At 42.8% G+C, this 16,213-nt stretch overlaps 1 protein-coding gene across 3 annotated transcripts in view; it reads left to right on the forward strand.

The window, feature by feature from the left end:
• Positions 1–4,035, forward strand: part of tesk1a (testis associated actin remodelling kinase 1a) — a 56,885-nt gene extending 52,850 nt beyond the window's left edge. For all 3 annotated transcript variants that reach the window (XM_060924869.1, XM_060924870.1, XM_060924871.1), the window contains exon 11: positions 1,393–4,035. In XM_060924869.1, coding sequence (XP_060780852.1) covers positions 1,393–2,480 — 1,088 coding nt within the window. In that variant the 3' untranslated portion in view covers positions 2,481–4,035. The remainder of the gene's footprint in view (positions 1–1,392) is intronic.
• Positions 4,036–16,213: the final 12,178 nt, after the last annotated feature.

The following is a 16,213-nucleotide window of genomic DNA, read 5'->3' on the forward strand; positions in this document are numbered from 1 at the left end:
AAGGATCTAGTACACAAGTTGAAGATTTTGATGTGGAAATTAATGAAATTAGTTTGATTTCTCTAAGGGGAGTAAAACATTTGAATTGCTGATCTGATAGTTATTGTTATCTTCAGGGTTACTGAAATTATCTGGTCTTAAATTAGTAGTTTGAATTTTTTGTCAGATACTTTCAATTTTGTCATTGAAAAAAATTCATGGGCGGCACGGTGGTGTAGTGGTTAGCGCTGTTGCCTCACAGCAAGAAGGTCCGGGTTCGAGCCCCGTGGCCGGCGAGGGCCTTTCTGTGTGGAGTTTGCATGTTCTCCCTGTGTCCACGTGGGTTTCCTCCGGGTGCTCCGGTTTCCCCCACAGTCCAAAGACATGCAGGTTAGGTTAACTGGTGACTCTAAATTGACCGTAGGTGTGAATGTGAGTGTGAATGGTTGTCTGTGTCTATGTGTCAGCCCTGTGATGACCTGGCGACTTGTCCAGGGTGTACCCCGCCTTTCGCCCGTAGTCAGCTGGGATAGGCTCCAGCTTGCCTGCGACCCTGAAGAACAGGATAAAGCGGCTAGAGATAATGAGATGAGATGAAAAAAATTCATGAAGTTGTTGCTAATACATATTGCAGGTGTGCATGTGTCTATAGTGCCCTAAAATATAGTTAATTTTGCTCCAGGATTCAGTAGGAATCTTGGGTTATTTTTGTTATCCTCTATTAGGGTGGAGAGATAATGTTGATCTAGTAGCACTAACAGCTTTTCTATACTTCAGAAGGATCACCTTCCGTGCTTATTTGAATACTACCAATTTTGTTTGACGCCATTTACATTCTAATTTTCAAGTGGTCTGTTTTAAAGTGTGAGTGTAATGGTTATACCAGGGCGCTAATTTTTTCTCTTTAATAATTTTTCTTTTAAGTGGAGCTACATTATGTAAAGTATAGAGGAACATTGACTCTAAGCATTCATTTGCCTGATCAAGTTCTTTGAGGTCTGACGGTGATCCAATCAAAGTTGATAATTCTGGGAGACCATTTATAAAACTTTGTGAAGTAGTTGACATGAATGTACGTTTAACACAGTAGCATGGTGAGGTGGACATATTGCTGCTCGGACATATTTTGAACAAGATGAGATAATGATCTGAGGTAGCTTCATACTGTGGAAGTGTGACCTACGTTTTCTATATTTAACCCGAATGTTAGTATTAGATCAAGAGATTAAAGTGATGTGCTGTTTATTAAAAAAAAAAAAAAATTAAGTTTGATGGTATGAAGCAGCCTCAAGTTGGTTATTTTCCTAAAACTGCACATTCTGAAGTGTTTCATTTATTATATATCGCTTTAATCTGTGTATAAAAATATATTTTATTCGTCCATGTCACACCAGTGCTTTTCGATTTCCTCAGAACCTGTTGCTGCTGATGAGAGCCCATACAGGAGGCGGAGTTCACCGTGCCAGTTGGGCACCCAGCGCCTGGCACGGAGTCAGTCGGCCCTGTTGCCACCAGCCTTGAGTCCGTGTGTGGGTACCCCGGTGCGCCTCAATCCCTTCTCCTTGCGCCATGACCTGAACGGCGGCCGCATCAAGCTTTTTGACACACCCAGCAAGTCACTTATCTCCCTGACATTCACTTTGCCTCCGCTCCCTGAGCCTTCCTCCTCTCCACCACTGTGTGAAGCCTCAAAGCTTCGAGGCCCACCTCGCCGGTGCCGGTCCTTACCCTGCACTCCTGAACTGGGTCGACCTTTGACCTCGTTCCGTGAGCCTGAAACTGAAAGTGTGAAGGAGAAGGATGGAGAAATAGAAGAGACACGAGAGGAGATGGCTGGCTTAGATGATGCTGGGCAGGACCCTGGCTTGGTGCTGGATCTGGAGATGGTGTGTTTGGAGCGGGTGGATGAAGAGGAGGAAGACGAGGAGGAGGAGGAGGAGGAGGAGGAAAAAGGAGGAGAGGTGGAGGGACTCTGTCGGGTTGAACCCATAGACTGCGGTGGCACATCAGATGAAGCAAAGGGTACCCTGAGGTCAACATCAAACCCCCTCCTTCAAGGTTCTTATTCATCCTCCTCTTCTTTCAGCCCACAGCCAAATGGCTGGACAGTACCCATTTCAAATGGCCCTCCATCCCTTCCACCCCTGCCCCATCTGGACAATAACAACAGCATGCTAGGAGTTGGCCGGGTGCCTTGGGTGCGCCTCAGTGGCTACCGTGGTCATCGTGCTCCCAGCCGTCTGGCACCTACTTCCGAACAGGATGACATCATTTCATGTCCAGGCTGTTGCTTGGTGGGCTTTAGCTTGCCATCGGTGTGCCTGCGTGGAGCCCCACCTCCTCGCCGAACCCCACCCCTCCACCCATACAGGAATCTCAATGGGGGAGAGGTGGCAGCTGGCCGGTCAAACAACGGACTGACGTGTCGAGGAGCAAAGGGTCTGGCTCCACCCACAATGACATGCGAACCGGGTTTGCCACTTCCAGAAGCACAGACATAGAGTGCCCTCTAGAGTGCTAACACCATACAGTGCACGTGCTAACCTTGGCATTGTGGCTGTGCCAATAACCACTATAGTTAGACTATTAGTGCTAATGTGCACTGAGGATGTAAGAGATGTGTGTATGTGAAGAAAAAGAAGATAGAGAAAGGTGAAGTGTTATAGAAAAACAAATGATTTGAAAAGTCTAGCTGTGGTACTTCAGGATACAAACTAAAATCTTTTATGATGAATTTGGAGACGGTGCTATTTTAGCCACATAAGACCAGCTTCATAAGCCACTGTGGTAAATTTACCCTAGACTATGTGTGTGTGTGTGTGTGTGTGTGTGTGTGTGTGTGTGTGTGTGTGTGTGTGTGAGTGAGATAGAGAGTCCATATATAAAGCTGATGGCAATTCAAGTTTATATATTTAAGAAAAAAAACTCATCCAAAACTGAGTAATAGAAGATATAATACTGAGAGATTGTGTGCGTGAAAGTCTAAAGGTTGTTCATATGTCTAGAAACAATTTGTGCAATAATCAGCACTGATTAGCAAAGCTGTACATACACTTTCATTTTCTTTTAATGGAGAATGCACCATTTTTAATCTGATAGAAAGATGGATTTGCTTGTGTTGTAAAGTTTGTCATTTTTACTGTCACCCTCTAGTGACACAGAGGATCTTTGCTAGTCAGGTTTTTTGCTGCTTGTTGAAGTACTACTGTGTACGTGTATTTACAAATTGCAAAACCAGATCACACAGGCTGGACGAGTCTCTCTTCAAAATTTTTTAGAAACAAACAAACATTTTTTCTATTTGAAACTAACGTAAATCAGATAAGGGATGGTGGTTGAAACCATCAACATGAGTCATAATCAAACTGATAAGTTTTGTCATTTTTACAAAAATAATCTTGTAGAAATTTTGAAAAAGACACATGTCCTGTGTGTTCTGGTTCACTCCCCATCTGATATGTCAGCATGATTTTGAACTTAAATTCATGAGTCCATCCAAAGAGTTTACTCAAGATTGCATACGTCCACCTGCCCATGATGTGAGTCCTGAAAGCCTGTGCATGCAGACTGTGCAAAACACTACACTATAGCATAACATGGTGCATCTCGACATAGAGCTTTTTAACGCCGAGGGTATGCCTAAAGAGGCTCCGTTTCCATTTTTTCATATCTAGCAGAAAGTTTTGTTTGAGAATGACATGTCTCCCTGCTTAAATGGAAGAACAAATCCTGTTCCCAAAACTGATTGAATTTTCAATGCACGATGAAATTTAATCCCAAGTTAAAGTTATTATAAGAATATGTGCTGGTCAATCAAAAGTTGATCTGACATCTGTTTTGTATGGAAAGTGTTAATCTGATCATAATCTACTACTGATGCTACGGAGTTTGTACAGTTTAATTATACTTTCTATCTCGTAGATAAAAACAGAAGCTTGTGATTGACATGATGGATGTAAAGGCTGAATTACATTTGATTCCTAAGTGTGTATTTACTGTGTAAAGGTTAGCTTCTTCCCCATAAAAAGCACTTAGCACAATGGTTATCATCATCAGTTCTGGGGAAGATTAGCTTTAATAAATGTTGATGATTTATGTTATTTATTAAACTGTTTTCAACATTAAACTATTGACTGTAACCTTGTGTCGGGCTGCATTATAACAGCATCTACAAAACTGGCGATGTGTATCTCTAAAGAAACTGTGGGAAGTAATGTTGCATAGATTCACTACTTTTATTGCAGGTAATTTGCCACCTAACTATGGTCCAGTTTGATCCTGAGCCCTGAAAAAGCAACTACTGAAAATAAATAAGTGAACGAATGAATTGTTGCCATCTGTATTTTTAATACAGACCAGCCCTTTAAAAACCCCACTACAACAGCCCTTTAAAACACCCACTTTCTTTTGATCTGAAAATTATGGAATTAAAAGACTGATATTATAAAGCAAAGAGTGTTTTGCTGATATTTGCAATACAGTTAAGCATAAAAACAGGAGGGAAAAAACCACACGGGACTACATTTTGACGAACAAGATACACAAATCAAAAGAAGGGAATGATTTCAATAAACACAGAGAATGGATTATAATTTTGAGATTCTTAATATGCACATGATATACTGTACATATAGAAGTTCTGCTCTATATTGTCTCACTGACAACCTGTCCAGGTTGCATCCTGGAGAAGCAGGAAGAATAACACCCGAGGTATGATTATAGTTTTGACATTTTAGTACAGTGATTTAATAAATAGGCATGTTAGTACGAGGGTACTTCAAAAAGTTCTCGGCCTCAACTAGAAAACGTCACAAGAAAAAAATTGTTTTTGCATTATTTTTCAGCATAGTCTGGTTTGAATTCAATGCACTTGGTCCACTGATGTTCAAGCTTCGCTATCCCTTTGTGGAAGGCAGTCATATCTTGAGCCTCTAGATACTCTTCAACAGCATGGATGACTTCATCACTCTGAAAATGGTGACCATGCAAGTGGGATTTCAGTTTCGGAAACAGAAGTCTGACGGTGCTAGGCTAGGTCGGGTGAGGTAAGGTACGTGGGGCAACAGTTCAAAGCTACATTTGGCTGCTTCTGCCCCTGCCACCTGTGCTGTCTGGATGGGCGCATTGTCCTGGAGCAACAGCATGCCAGCTCCAAGCTTTCCTCTCCTTAAAAGTACATAGTATACAGCTCTATAGTGTACAGTTATGCCCCCAAATCAGAGTTACACCCCTTGTTTCTGGGTGAGGGCCAAGAACTTTTTGAAGTACCCTCATATAATGGTCATTGTTTCCATTATTTAAAAGAAAATAGTAATAGCAACTGACTGTCGTTAGATGGTGCTACATTAACAACAATAATCCTGTGATGTTTCTAGATGTCTCATCTCATCTCATTATCTCTAGCCGCTTTATCCTTCTACAGGGTCACAGGCAAGCTGGAGCCTATCCCAGCTGACTACGGGCGAAAGGCGGGGTACACCCTGGACAAGTCGCCAGGTCATCACAGGGCTGACACATAGACACAGACAACCATTCACACTCACATTCACACCTACGCTCAATTTAGAGTCACCAGTTAACCTAACCTGCATGTCTTTGGACTGTGGGGGAAACCGGAGCACCCGGAGGAAACCCACGCAGACACGGGGAGAACATGCAAACTCCACACAGAAAGGCCCTCGCCGGCCCCGGGGCTCGAACCCAGGACCTTCTTGCTGTGAGGCGACAGCGCTAACCACTACACCACCGTGCCGCCCCGTTTCTAGATGTGTAATGAGGTAATAATTGTAGATTTGGTAAAAGTTAAGTGAATGTACATTACCAGTCAAAAGTCTGTACACCCCTACTCATTCATAGGTTTTTCTGTATTGTGACTATTTTCTTCATTGTAGAACAATACTGAAGACATCAAAACTATGAAATAACGTGGAACATACACAGAATTATGTGTTAAACAACAAAATGTAATGTACCATAATGTAATCTAACTAAGGGAAATCTATCTATCTAATCACCTGTGTATTTATACTAAAACAATTATCTTGACTTCATCTTGGTTATTATTCACTGATATTATCTTCAGCAAATAATTGTTGAATATAAAATAAAATTGAATTGAAAACACTGGGGGGCGGCATGGTGGTGTAGTGGTTAGCGCTGTCGCCTCACAGCAAGAAGGTCCTGGGTTCGAGCCCCGTGGCCAGCAAGGGCCTTTCTGTGCGGAGTTTGCATGTTCTTCCCGTGTCCGCATGGGTTTCCTCCGGGTGCTCCGGTTTCCCCCACAGTCCAAAGACATGCAGGTTAGGTTAACTGGTGACTCTGAATTGACCGTAGGTGTGAATGTGAGTGTGAATGGTTGTCTGTGTCTATGTGTCAGCCCTGTGATGACCTGGCGACTTGTCCAGGGTGTACCCTGCCTTTCGCCCGTAGTCAGCTGGGATAGGCTCCAGTTTGCCTGCAACCCTGTAGAACAGGATAAAGTGGCTAGAGATGATGAGATGAGATGAAAACACTGGTGGACTGGTAAACCATTAAATAAACAATATTCATTTAACAGGTTTTATATTGACCCAATAGCCAAACATACTGCCATCTGTAGAGGCAAATCAGATTCATGACATTCAGCACTTCTATGCAAATACAGTAAATATACTACAGACCTAATAAATCCATTATACTGAAAGTGCAGCATTAAATGTGTAAAGGTCAAATGCAAAATGCCTCACCCCAATTAGACGCCAACCTCAAGAGTTATAAAATGTGATTTAACTCCTTTTGCCTAAAACATCAATGCAAATAGAAATAATTACAACCTTGATTATTACTCTGATCAATATTACTACAGTATGAGAGGACAGACAAGATAGAAAAATCATATAAATTAGTTGTTACGCTCGAATTTAAACAGTCTTACAAATGCAGCTCTGATCAATAAATGTAATTGTTCAAATGCTTTCCATTTGGTAATAAATATCAAAGTTGCGCCATTGTGTTGAGAACTGGAAATAAGCTGCAATAAAAATATTAAAGTATACTCTAAGATGCCATCATGAAACAAGCTTCATTTTAGTGTTTAAATAGCATTTATCTGCAGTTCCAGTCAAAATTTTGTGCACCCCTACTCATTCATAGGTTTTTCTGTATTTTGACTGTTTTCTACATTGTAAAATAATACTAAATACATCAATGACATTTAGCAAATGATATCCAGAGAGACATACAACATACCCAGAGCAGCCTGGGGTTAGGTGCTTTGCTCAAGTGCACTTCAACCATTCCTGCTGGTCCAGGGAATCAAACCAGCGACCTTTTGGTCCCAAAGCTGCTTCTCTAACCATTAGGCCATGGCTTCCTTTCATCAAAACTCTGAAATAACTATATGGAACAGATATGGAATTATGTGGTAAACAAAAAAGTATTAAAAAACCCCAAAATGTTTTATACTTTACATTCGTCAAAGAGCCACCGTTTACCTCAATGACACTTTGCACACTGTTGACATTATCTTAACCAGCTTCATGAGGTAATCACCTGGAATGATTTTCAGTGAACAGGTGTGCCTTGTCAAAAGTTAATTAGTGAACTAGTTTCCTGCCTTCTTAATGCATTTGAGATCGAACAGTAAATAGTAAATAATAAAAATACAGTAAATAGATCTATTCCACAACTGTAGTAATCCATATTATGTCAAGAACCGCTCAACTAAGTAAAGAGAAACGACATCCATCATTACTTTAAAACATGAAGTGTCTTTTAATTCATAAAAATAAAGAAAACTATTCACCAAAGGACATCCTAGTTTCTGTTTGACTTTTTTGCTGTTTTGATTTATAGTCATGTGAAAAAGAAAGTACACCCTCTTTCACTTACATGGTTTTTACCAATCAAGACATAACAAAAAAAAAAACATCTGATCCTTACCAGGCCCTAAAATTATGCAAATCTAACCTCAGGTGTATAGCAACACACAACAGGTTCCACCGTATCATTATTTCTTTAACAAAAATTGAGTGAAAATGCAGGGCGGCATGGTGGTGTAGTGGTTGGCGCTGTCGCCTCACAGCAAGAAGGTCTGGGTTCGAGCCCCGCGGCTGGCGAGGGCCTTTCTGTGTGGAGTTTGCATGTTGTCCGCGTGGGTTTCCCCCACAGTCCAAAGACATGCAGGTTAGGTTAACTGGTGACTCTAAATTGAGTGTGAATGGTTGTCTGTGTCTATGTGTCAGCCCTGTGATGACCTGGCGACTTGTCCAGGGTGTACCCTGCCTTTCACTCGTAGTCAGCTGGGATAGGCTCCAGCTTGCCTGCGACCCTGTAGAACAGGATAAAGCGGCTAGAGATAATGAGATGAGTGAAAATGCAGAATCCATGTGTGAAAAGGTAAGTACACCCCATGACTCAATAGCTTGTAGAACCACCTTTTGCAGCAATAACTCGAAGCAATCATTTTCTATATGATTTTATCAGTCTCTCACATCGTTGTGGAGGAATTTTGGCCCACTCTTCTTTACAACATTGTTTCAGTTCATTCATGTTTGAGGGCATTTGTTTATGCACAATTCTCTTAAGGTCCCACCACAGCATTTCAGTTGGGTTGAGGTCTGGACTTTGACTTGGCCTTTCCAACACTTTGATTCTTTTCCTTTTCAGCCATTCTGCTGTAAATTTGCTGATGTGCTTGGGATTATTGTCCTACTGCATGACCCAATTGTGGCCAAGTTTTAGCTGTTGGACAGATGGCCTCACGTTTGCCTCTAGAATACTTTGGTATACAGAGGACTTCATGGTTGACTCAATGACTGCAAGGTGCGCAGGCCCTGTGGCTGCAAAACAAGCCCAAATCATCACCTCTCCACCATCATACTTGATGGTTTGTATGAGGTGTTTGTGCTGATATGCTGTGTTTGGTATTCGCCAAACATAGCACTGTGCATTATGGCCAAACATTTCCAATTTGGTCTCATCTGTCTAAAGGACATTGTTCCGGAAGGCTTGTGGCTCCTTCAGATGCATCTTTGCAAGCCTAAGCTGTGCTGCCATGCTCTTTTAGATAGAAGAGGCTTTCTTCTGGCAACCCTTCCAAACAAGCCATACTTGCGCAGTCTTTTTCTAACTGTACTGTCATGAACTTTAACATTTACAGTGGTGCTTGAAAGTTTGTGAACCCTTTAGAATTTTCTATATTTCTGCATAAATATGATCTAAAACATCATCAGATTTTCACACAAGCCCTAAAAGTAGATAAAGAGAACCCACTTAAACAAATGAGACAAAAATATTATACTTGGTCATTTATTTATTGAGGAAAATAAATCCCAAACTTTCCCATATTCCCACAATAGAATATTATGTGCTAAATATTACAAAGTAGACCTTTATGCATGAGAAGAGAATGTGTGAAATATCTTCCACTATGCTGAGACAAAACAATCTGAACAAAAACCTAGAACTTGGAATTAAAAGTTAACAGCCATCTCTTGTAAATCAGTGGTATTAAACTAAATGTTTGAGAAGAAGATGATAAGGGTGATCATTTAAAGCCACCATCAGCTATTCATTAGCATATTGAGGTTGATATTTTCATCATTACATTATAGGAGGTATTTCTATAATTTCCTCAGGATCCACCAACCTGCCCATAACCCTGTAGCTACAGGAATCAGCCCTGTATAATTAAATTAATTCCCATTCTCAGTCACCTCATGAAGGATAATGCTTGTTAGTGATTCTGGTTGTGATGATGACTCTGCTGGTATGTGCTTCTTGGTCAATATCATGGTAATTGCTAATAAATATGATGATAGTAAAACTAGTAATAATTTGGAAGAACTTTAAATAGTAAATGCTTCAATGGAATATTTTTCCTGTTAAATCTCAGTTTGTAATAATTCTGTAGCAGTTCCTGATGTGGGTGGAGCACAGAAGCATGGCAGGTGAGAGTTAATGGTCACACACAAACGCTTTATTTCACTGATTTCAGCTTTTCAGCTTTCACTCACTCACTCAACACGCACATGTGTTGTGGTCGGGGGGGAGTCCTTCATGTGGTGGATCCACTGGAGGGGTGCGTGGTCCGAACAGAGAGTGAAAGGGCACCCCAGCAGGTAGTATCGGAGGGCGAGGACCACCCAATTGATGGCAAGACACTCCTTCTCAATTGTTCTGTACTTGCTTTCACGCATCGACAGCTTCCAGCTGATGTACAGCAAGGGGCGCTCCTCACCCTCCACCTCCTGGGACAAAATGGCCCTCAGACCTCTGTCCGATGCATCAGTCTGCAGGCTTGTTAATTTGGGGATGCACCTGCCCATGACCCAAGTGGAACCCGAGATACCGTACTTCCACCCGCCCAATTGTAGATTTTTTTGGGTTAGCTGTGAGGCCTGCTCGCCTCAGCGACTTTAGAATGGCCCTTAAGTGTTCCAAGTGCCGCAGCCAATCATGGCTGTAGATTATTATATCGTCCAGATAGGCAGCTGCGTAGGCAGCGTGAGGGCAGAGAACCCTGTCCATAAGCTGCTGGAATGTAGCGGGCGCCCCAAACAACCCAAAAGGGAGCGTGACAAATTGGTGTAAACCAAACGGTGTGGAAAAGGCCATTTTCTTTTGGGATAGAGGAGTCAAGGGGATCTGCCAATATCCCTTTGTTAGATCCAGTGTCGAATAAAAGTGAGCAGCACCTAACCGATCAAGCAACTCATCAATGCGAGGCATTGGGTATGCATCAAATTTAGACACTGCGTTGACCTTTCTATAGTCCACACAGAACCGGACCGACCCATGGATCTTGGGAACCAGGACCACTGGGTTGCTCCAGTCACTGTGGGACTCCTCGATTATGCCCATTTTGAGCATGGCCTTGAGTTCGTCCCGAACCACCTTTCTCTTGTGTTCAGGCAAGCAGTAAGGGCAGCTATGCACTACCACCCCCGGGGGTGTTTTGATGTGGTATTCTATGAGGTGGGTACGACCAGGAAGGGGCGAGAACACGTCAGAAAATTCCTTTTGCAACTTGGCCACCTCCGTGAGTTGGGCCAGTGAGAGGTGGTCTCCACAAGGGACTGGAGTGGTCTGAGATGTTATCTTTTTCACCTCCGGCCCCAGCTCCGCCTTCTCTGGGACTACCGATGCCACCGCCACGGGGACCCCCTCATTCCAGCATTTTAAAAGGTTGAGGTGGTAGATTTGCAATGTCCCGCCCCATCCGTTCACCTCACCTCATAGTCGATGTCCCCGACTCGCTGTGTGACCTCAAAGGGCCCTTGCCACTTGGCAACTAATTTGGAGCTCATTGTGGGCAATAATATGAGCACTTTGTCTCCTGGCGTGAACTCTCTAAGGCACGTGCCCCTGTCATACAGCCGGATTTGATGTTCTTGTGCTTGCTGCAAATTCTTCTGGGTTAGGTGCGTGAGGGTGTGGAGTTTTGCGTGCAGGTCAAGAACGTACTGGATTTCGTTTTTGCTAGGTGAAGGTCCCTCCTCCCAATTTTCCTGTAGCATGTCCAGAATGCCACGCGGCTTATGCCCATATAATAATTCAAATGGAGAAAACCCTGTGGAGGCTTGTGGGACCTCTCGTACTGCGAATAACAGGGACTTGAGCCACTTATCCCAATTATGTGCATCTTCACTTACGAATTTCCGGATTATGTTCTTGAGTGTTTGGTTAAATCGCTTTACTAAGCCATCCATTTGTGGGTGATAGTCACTGGTGCGGATAGACTTAATCCCCAATAACCCATACAGTTCGCACAATGTGCGTGACATAAACGAAGTGCCTTGGTCTGTCAGGATTTCTTTTGGAATCCTGACCCGAGAGATAAAGCAGAAGAGCGCTTCCGCAATACTGCGTGTGGAGATATTGCGGAGAGGCACTGCTTCCGAATATCGCGTTGCGTAGTCCACCAGAACTAAAATAAAGCGATATCCCCATGCTGACCGATCAAATGGCCCGATGAGATCCATCCCAATTTGCTCAAACGGGGTCTTGATTAGAGGACGAGGGCACAACAGCGCTTTTGCAGTGGCCACGGGATTTACTAATTGGCATTCATGTAGGGCTGTGCGATATGGGAAAAAAATGAATATCCCGATACATTTTCTCCATTTCACGATATACGATATATATCTCGATATATTTAAATCTCCTCTAAAGGACCCCATGAAATCTAACTTTTACTCTTTACTGTTTTCACTACAATCCCTGCAGATTAAATAACATTCTTGGTTAACTTTACAGGTGGTTTTCAACAACACATTTTAAATTTTCATGTTCGTGATTAATCACAACTGAATTGAAATAAGACTATTTTTATTCAGCAAAGATGTGGCACAAACTGCAAAAACAATCTTGAAAACTGCAACAAAGGGGCAATACAATACAGAGCTGCTCAGAGCTCAAACCAATAAAGTGCAAGCTCAACACTGAGAAAGACATTTAGCCTAAATAAGAAAAGTGCCCTTTCATTAAATTATTTTTAAAAAATAGATCTCCAAGCTATTAACTTGACTACTGAGAACCACTGGAACATTCACAATAGAGAGAGAGAGAGAGAGAGATTGAGGGAGAGAAGAGAGAAATCTGCAAAACATAATTTTTCTCTTTGCACACTTTTGAACTGAATGTTTTCTGGCTCTGCCTCTCAGATGTGTATAATTTCGGCTGCTGCCTTTCGTGATGACAGGTTTTTTTTGCACACTTTACAAACTGGCATTTGCTGTTCCACGTCCTCCTCGCAATATCCAAAAAAATGCCAGATGACTGACCCCTTACTAGTTCTTTTAGGAACCAATTCGTCCGCTTCCATTTTTAATTTGTCGCTGAAATTGACAGAGCTTATACGGTAGCCTATGCAAAATCAGTGATTGCACGAACTGAGTCAGCACTGTAAACTGGAACCAGGAAATCTTCCCGCCGGCAGTGTTGCCAGATACTGCTGACGTTTTCCAGCCCAAAATATGTTCAAAACCCGCCAAAAGGCACTTAAAACCGCCCAATCTGGCAACACAACCAAAACTAGAAAATCTTCCCGGAAGTTCCTTTCATCACTGAGATGTCGTCCGGGATTGGTTGGCGAGTGCGTGACGTTATTGTTTTCTTTACCCTTAGGCAGCCTCTCACGTTACTGCCTGAGGGACTTGAGGCCTCTGCATGCTCTTGCGACAAGGCTTTCGCAGATAGCTTTTCGCAGACAGTTGTAATTTATCGTTGAGCGGGGAGTAATAGGCGTGCGCGATGTTATTCACCGCCACAACGCAAGGGGGCGCGAAGTCGCAAAATTGCTAGGAGTAGTTGGTGGGTGCGGTTAGTGGAGTGTTTATCCTCCGGTTACTTATAATGACTAGAACTGGAGTCGTATAGATGTATGTACTTCCTCACTTCCTCGATCAACCGCTCTTCGTGCTGCTCCATCTTCGCTCGTGTTTTTAAAAATGGCGGTAGTGAAAACAAACCAAACCGGGAAAGAAGGGAAGCGGAAGTGCGTGTACAGCGGATGTAGAGTGGACCAATCAGAGCCCTCTTGTCTGGGACGCTGTCTGCAAGGCTTCTGCAGTGGTCACAATTTTTGGGAGGTGCGCGCAGAGCGTCTGCGAAGGTGGGGGGGCTACGCAGACACCATCTGCGACACCGTCTGCGAGGATTGGGTTGTCAGCATAAATTGGCCTTTAGACTTCTTTATTGTCCATTAAACTTGCATGAAATGGAAATTTCTCTTTAGTAGTGGCATAAAAGACACGCAGAGACAAACACACATCACAGTCAACATAATACTCAATAATAAATAAATGGGGAAGAAAAAGTGTTCTTAAGGAACAGTTACTCTGTCCATTTCACTCAGTTAAATTTTAAAAAGTTAAAAGATTTTAAAAGATGTAGAAACACCATACTAATACTAAAAACTTTTAAGATGCACAACCTAACTAACTATAATTTGTCACTATCGCTTAGGCAGTTCTTTGTTGAGAATGGTCACAGCTGATGGAATAAATGACCGCTTGTAACCATTCTTCCTAGTCATTGGGACTTTAAGTCTCCGTCCTGATGGCAACATCTGGAAAGTACAGTGTAGAGGGTGAGTGGGGTCCTGGTAGACTTGAAATGCTTTTTTTGTTAGAGCCTGTGTGTATAGGTGTGAAAGTTGCAATTGTTTGTGTCCAATAATTTTTCCAGCCTGGTTGACAATCTGTACCAGTGTGTTGTTTTGTTTGACAGAGAGGTGCCCATACCATGACACGATGTTAAATGTCAGCACACTCTCTGTCAGTGATTTGTAGACCATGGTCATTGTCCACTGACTAGTGTTCAGGTTCCTGAGTTTCCTCAGAAAAGCCAGGCGCTGTCTCCTTTTTTTGAATGTATAGTCCACATGTTCTTGAAATTGTAACTGACTGTCTATTATTGTTCCAAGGTATTTGAATTGAGTGACCTGCTCCACTTCCTGACCCTTCATGCTGATTGGCCTGAAGGTGTGCCCAGAATCTTTGTTACCTCCCTTCTTGCTGCTTCCCAGCCACATCTCCTTGGTCTTGGTGATGTTGAGATCCAGGAAGCTGCTATCAAACCATGCAGCCAGGGTGTTGATGTACTGCGGGTAGGGGGAGCTGTCTGTGTCCCGCAGGCAAGCAATTAGGGCCATGTCATCTGCATACTTGATGAGAGAGAGGTCATCACTGTTGCATTGTATCTCGTTTGTGTATATGGAGAAGAGCAGGGGTGATAATACACATCCTTGAGGAACACTGGTGTTGAGGACTAGAGAGTCAGAGAGGCAGTTGTTAATACACACACGCTGGGGCCGGTTTCTCAGAAAGTCCCTGATGAGAAGGACTAGGCCACTACTGACTTTCAGGTCACAAAGGCGCTGTAAGAGGAGGTGTGGCTGCACAGTATTAAAAGCTGAGGAGAAATCCATGAAGAGAATGCGGGCATGAGTTTTTGGTTTATCCAGGTGACTATGTATGTTGTGTAGGAGGGTGAGTGTGGCATCCTCCACCCCTCTGTTGGTACGATAGGCAAATTGCATAGGGTCCAGTGATCCTGCTACCTGGCGGGTCAGATCATTGAGAATTAGATGCTCCATGCATTTGCTGAGGATGGGTGTGAGAGCAATAGGTCTGAACTTGTTATTTGTTTTGGCATGGGGAGTTTTAAGTACAGGGATGATAGTCGCTGTCTTCCGAGCTTGAGGATAGAAGTTGCAGTCCAGGAACAGCTGGAATACTTTGGTGATAGTTGGACCTAGTTGGGCCGCACATTCCTTTAACACCCTCCCCTTGAGTCCATCTGGGCCTGGGGCTTTGTGAGGGTTAAGCCTCTAGAGTATGGAAGTTACTGTGTGTTCTTGAATAATCATTGGGTCAGAGGTCAGACCAGTGCAGACAGCGTCACACTCTTTTTGAAAATCATGTATATCAAATCTAGAGTAGAATCTGTTTAAATTGTTTGCTAGCTGGACAGGGTCCTCGTCACACTGGCAGGTGTGTTTTTTCTCCCTACCCATCATTTTGTTCAACCCTCTCCATGCATCTCTAGCATTACCAGTCCTCAGTTTTCCTTCAACCTTATCCTTGTAATCCAATTGGGCCTTTTTTATTAGCCGTCTGACTTCCTTGGTCAGTTATTTTGTTTTTTCTAGATTACCCTCCATGAAGGCTATTTTCTTCAGATTTAAATGGTGTTTCAGTTCTTTACTGACCCATGGTTTATTATTGGAATAGATTTTGATTTCTTTTGTTCCAACTACTGAGTCCACACAAAAATTAATATAGCTGGTTATAGTATCAATTAAAAGTTCATTATTGTTCTCACAATCATTAAAAAACAGTTCCCATTCTGTTGCCTCAAAACAACCCCTCAGTGTTCTTTCGATTACGTTCATTATGTCTTATATTAAATATAGTTAGTTTTTCTTTTTTTATCAGACATCTAATTTATTGGGTTTGTTTACCTGACATGTTTCGACGTACAACTTCCGTCTTCCTCAGAGTGTCACCGGATGTTAATTGGTGACGCATCTTTTATCAGCTGCTGTTTCTGAAGGCGTGGCCTTCCTGTCTGGTTTGACAGGTCGGTCACGCCTTCTACTGTCTGTTTGTCCCCTGCAAGATGGCACTCCAGGTGTGGGAGAGCATGTATGCTCCCTCATCCCGGTTGATGGTCCTCGGGCTTCGCTTACGGATCTCCATGGCCTCCCTGATCCAGCGCTGATGTTTGTTATCTTCTGTGCGGATGACTC

This window comes from Neoarius graeffei, chromosome 7 (genome assembly GCF_027579695.1).
Source record: "Neoarius graeffei isolate fNeoGra1 chromosome 7, fNeoGra1.pri, whole genome shotgun sequence".
In the NCBI taxonomy this organism is placed as follows: Eukaryota; Metazoa; Chordata; class Actinopteri; order Siluriformes; family Ariidae; genus Neoarius; species Neoarius graeffei.